We start from the raw sequence: 4,515 nt of genomic DNA, 5'->3' as shown, positions 1-4,515 counted from the left end.
CCACCCCTATGCCAACACCAGATCCGGGCGCAGACACAACTAGCATATATAGGCCACCCCCTCACCAAGGAACAGGGCAGTACAGACATAACCCCAACCACACACACACACACACACACACACACACACACACACACACACACACGATACTCAGAGGGACACAGACAATGGCCAGCTACACACAGACCCCTGCAAGTAGACCTCTAGACATCCCCAGACAGCACCCTGTGCACGTGGAAGCACCTGGATGCAGACAACACACATATGGACACACAGAGACATCTGCACATTACCCCCTGAACTCCCTCCCCTGCCCTCCCCCGACTCCCTGCAGACACACAGAGCCATGCAGTGCCCCCTCCCAGGACACCCACACAGAATCCATGCCCAGATAGGAAGTTTAATTCAAACTACACCCTTGTGCTTGCCCAGTCCGCTGTCCCCAACACAACCCCAGCACACACTTGGCTCAGGCTCCTTCACCTGTTCAACTTAGTGACTGCGGAGGGGCAGCAGGGCCTGAGTGTGCATGCCCCTGTGAGGGTGTGCGCAGGGCCCAGGCCTCTCCTCCCCCTCCCACTTCCAAACAGGTGATTGGGAGCAGCAGAGAGCCCCCCCTTCCCCCCACCCATTCCTGAACAATGCCCTTCCCAGGCCCCAAAATAGCCCTTGCGCCTAGGCCTAGCCAGTGCCCTTTTATGGCCTTGTCCCTATTGTGCACTGTGGGGGTGGGCTGGGGTCAGGGGATGACAGGCAGGATAAAAAGCCCGGTGCAGGACACTCACCCACCTTCCTCTGCACCTACAGGCTCTTGGTGCTCGTGAGTCCCCATGGCCCCCAAAAAGCCAGACCCCAAGAAGGAGGAGGCCAAGGCAGCCCCTAAGGCAGCTGCAGCGCCAGCTGCAGCTCCAGCTCCGGCGCCTGAGCCCGAGCGCCCCAAGGAGGTGGCATTCGATGCCTCTAAGATCAAGGTGGGTACCTGAGCTGGGGACAGGAGCTGGCCGGAAAGGTAGGATGGGCGAGTGGACCCCAGACTGGGCTGGCCCAACAGTGGGTCAGCTGAAGTGAGAAGCTTCTCTGGAGAGATGAGCCCAGCTCTGGGAGCTCAGACTTTGGGAGGACTGCAGCAAAAGGGCTGGTAGTCAGACAACCTGTAGGACTCCCCACAGTGCTCCGAGTACACGATGTATGATGGGGGTGGAATCTGGGCTGGGGTTTCAAAGGAGAGTCTTTGGGGTGGGGGTGGGGGACTCTGAAAATGGATCCTCCCTTGTCTTTTCCTCTGGACGGCTCACATCCTGGGGAACCCTGGAGCCACCTGTCACCACCACACCTGCAGCCAAGCAGAGATCCTCCTTGTCTGGCCCGCCATCCGAGTCCATGCAGGTCCCCAAGGGTGGGTGGGGTGGGAGGATGGGGGACACAGGACCCCTGACCAGGCTGGGCCACACTCATCCCACTAAAATCACAGAGCCTCAGAGCCGGCACAGTCTTCCTGGACCTCCGCTGTCAGTGGGGACATGGAGGCATGGGCTGGGAGAGACTTACAGAAGATCACTCCGGGAGCGGGTTTCAGAGCTGTGACTTGTGGCCCTTGGAGCCCTTCCCCGTTGGACAGCCTTTCCCAGAATCTAAACTTGGAGGACGAGCCATGACAGCCACCTGTGGCATCTACATAGCAGCACGCACCCCGCCTGTCCCCGCTCTTGGGCCACGGCTGCCCTGGCTGCCTGGGAAACCCCGTGGGATTCTCCTCTGCCCCCGGAAAGACCTGCACCCACTCTGCACAGACTGCCTCCTATTCAGGAGGAGCCCTTTCTAGAGGCACCTGCCCATGCCCCTCCAGACACAGCTTCGAATCCCACCTCGGCTCCCTTGGCTGCACCTTGCTGCTTGGAGCCTTGGGTGCCTCAGCTGCGAGGGAGGAGGATATGCCCCACTCCCCCGGCTGGGGACCCTTCATGGAAGGAGCACCCCAGAGTCAGCCCCCTTCCCTTGCACAGCTCCCAGACTCAGGCTGACTTCTCGTCTGCAGGCCCTGTCGAGGGCTCCTCGTGGTGGCACTACTCAGTCTGAGGCAGCGCACGGCCCCTCTGGGAGTGGGGGACGGCCCTCCCTGCCAGGGAGGCTTTGTGGAGCCTCGGGCAGGGAGTCTCTCGGCAGGCTTCCTCGTGGAGAGAGCAGGAATGAGGACTGGGGAGGCAGGGGCTCAGGGGGAAGGAACAGGAGGGTGTGCCCCCGCCCCCACTGGTATGCCCCATGGAGGCTAATGGGATTGGTGCCAGGCATGCCCCCGCCCCCAAGCTCCTTTTCCTCCTTCGACCTTGACCTTGGGCGAATGACTGCAGTGATAAATATAGATCTGGTATCCCGTGAGGAGGGGGACACCCAGCCCCAGGAGGCCTCTCAGTTAGCACCCAGTAGCACTGCCCTAGCCCTGTGCTGTGCTGAAGTTGGGGCTGTGCTGGGCTCCAGGGACTGGGTGGTGGGGACGGTGAGACTCGGGCACAGGCAGAGCCAGCCGTGTGAGTGCTGGCTCCCAAGCCAGAGGGGCGGGAGTCTCCGTGAAGGTCAGAGCATGTAACCCATGCTGCCGCTGATGCATGCACGGGCGCACGGGTGTACGTGCAGCACGCACCGTGGACATGCCGCCTGCAGCCCTGCCGTTGTGCGGACAGAGCCCTGTGGGCACAACTTCACCCTGTCTCCTCCTGGCATCTCTGGGCCTGTGTTTCAGGTGATGTGCTGACCTGGGAATGTGGAAAGGCTGCCTGGATTAGGTCTTGTGGCTGCGGGCACATCTTCCCAGAAACGGGCCTCGGGTAACACTTGCCGTTGGCTGGGGACTGGGGGCTACAGGCTTCTCTCCTCCCCACCATCCCAGCTCCAAGCCCAGGCGCAGTCAAGGCCTTTAGCCAGTTCAGAGGGCCGGGCGAGGGGGTCAGAGGCCAGCAGGAGACTGGAGGCTGGGGGACTGAAGTGGGAGACAGGCTGGGCAGTCAAGGGGGTGGGGCCTGGGTCTGGACCACTGCGCGACCCGGTGGCCAGGCCCCACCCTCGGAGCCAGCCGCTCACCGCCTCTGGGTTCTCCTTGCAGATTGAGTTCACGCCACAGCAGATCGAAGGTGAGTAGGGGTCTCCAGCCCAGGGGTGCAAGGTGGTGAGCCGGGGGTCTGCGCTCTGAGTTCCTGCCGGCACGTGGGCCTCACTCCGGGAGCGCCCACAGCTCACTGCCCTCTCCCGCGCAGAGTTCAAGGAAGCGTTCATGCTGTTTGACCGCACACCCAAGGGTGAGATGAAGATCACCTACGGGCAGTGTGGGGACGTCCTGCGCGCGCTGGGCCAGAACCCCACGCAAGCCGAGGTGCTCCGCGTCCTGGGGAAACCGAAGCAGGAAGGTGGGTGCGCTCAGCCCAAGGTCCCGCCACGTGAACCTCAGAGACCATCCATCCTCTCATTGTCTGAATGGGGACGTTTCCCAGGGCAACCCGGCCACGCCCTCTGTTCCCAGGCCCATTCCGACTCATAGCGCCTGGCGGGTCAGAGAGGAACTGCCCTGTTGGCGGAGTGGTTACGCAGCGGGCTGTGATCAGCGTGACCCGCGTGGTCGGCGGTTCGAAACCACCAGCCGCTCTGGGGTGGGACACCAACTGGCTTTTCTCCTCCCGTGAACAGTTACAGTCTCGGAAACCCTCGGGGTAGGGGCGGGGCAGAGGAGGAAGGGTCTCTATGTGTCAAACTCGATGACCTTGAATTTGTTTGCCTTGATCCTTATGCAAGCAGACCGTTCAGACCGCGTGCTTTAACCACTGCACTACCATGATCTCCACCGAGAGCGCACCTCGGGGCCGGCAGTGAAGCGCCTGGGGATTGGGCGGGGCTTTGTGAATGGCGCACTGCAGGGGAGGGGTCATAGCACGCTGCCCGGGGGCTCCGGACCCCTCTCTCTGCAGAACTCAGCTCCAAGATGATGGACTTCGAAACCTTCCTGCCCATGCTGCAGCACATCTCCAAGAACAAGGACACGGGCACCTACGAGGACTTCGTGGAGGGGCTGCGGGTCTTTGACAAGGAGGGCAACGGCACCGTCATGGGCGCGGAGCTCCGCCACGTGCTGGCCACGCTGGGTGAGGGCTGCCCTTCCCCACTCCACCCCATCCCACTCTTGCTCCCGGGTTTGGGGCTGGGGGGGTGGGCAGTGGGGTGAAACCGCTCTGTCCTGCCCCAGCCAGCGTCTCAGCTGAGAAATGGAGAGAGGGAGTTTCGGTGCCTGGAGGGCAGGCCGTGGACATCTCACTGGCTGTATGAGGGCAGCTCCCAGTCGGAAGGGGTTGGGGGTGGGGTGGCTGCTGGGGGCCGGGCAGCAATGGCAGGTGGACATTCAGAGGCCAACTCAGCCCAGGGTCAGATTCCAGGACTGGTGGCCGAGGGACCCCGGTGAGGGGTACAGCTGCCATTTGTGGGGAGGAAGCTGGGGGTCATCTTGACTCTGTGACCATGCACACCTCTCCCCCT

At 62.4% G+C, this 4,515-nt stretch overlaps 1 protein-coding gene across 1 annotated transcript; it reads left to right on the top strand.

Moving 5' to 3' along the window:
• Window positions 1-799: 799 nt before the first annotated feature.
• MYL3 (myosin light chain 3) lies at window positions 800-4,222 on the top strand. Its single transcript, XM_004704156.2, has 4 exons — window positions 800-971; window positions 3,098-3,125; window positions 3,249-3,398; window positions 3,954-4,222. The coding sequence occupies exons 1-4, from the start codon at window positions 831-833 to the stop codon at window positions 4,205-4,207; spliced, it is 573 nt and encodes a 190-aa protein (XP_004704213.2). The 5' UTR covers window positions 800-830; the 3' UTR covers window positions 4,208-4,222.
• The last annotated feature ends 293 nt before the right edge of the window (window positions 4,223-4,515 follow it).

This window comes from Echinops telfairi, unplaced genomic scaffold (assembly GCF_000313985.2).
Source record: "Echinops telfairi isolate 266 unplaced genomic scaffold, ASM31398v2 ScPeMD7_7420;HRSCAF=8458, whole genome shotgun sequence".
In the NCBI taxonomy this organism is placed as follows: Eukaryota; Metazoa; Chordata; class Mammalia; order Afrosoricida; family Tenrecidae; genus Echinops; species Echinops telfairi.
Note: the sequence above shows the minus strand (reverse complement) of the source record. Positions and strands in the feature narration are given on the sequence as shown.

Coding starts and splice junctions, on each gene's coding strand:
- MYL3 (XM_004704156.2), top strand. CDS start 831: ATGGCCCCCAAAAAGCCAGACCCCAAGAAGGAGGAGGCCAAGGCAGCC. Junction 3,126..3,248: donor CACGCCACAGCAGATCGAAG/GTGAGTAGGGGT, acceptor TCTCCCGCGCAG/AGTTCAAGGAAGCGTTCATG. Junction 3,399..3,953: donor GGGGAAACCGAAGCAGGAAG/GTGGGTGCGCTC, acceptor CTCTCTCTGCAG/AACTCAGCTCCAAGATGATG.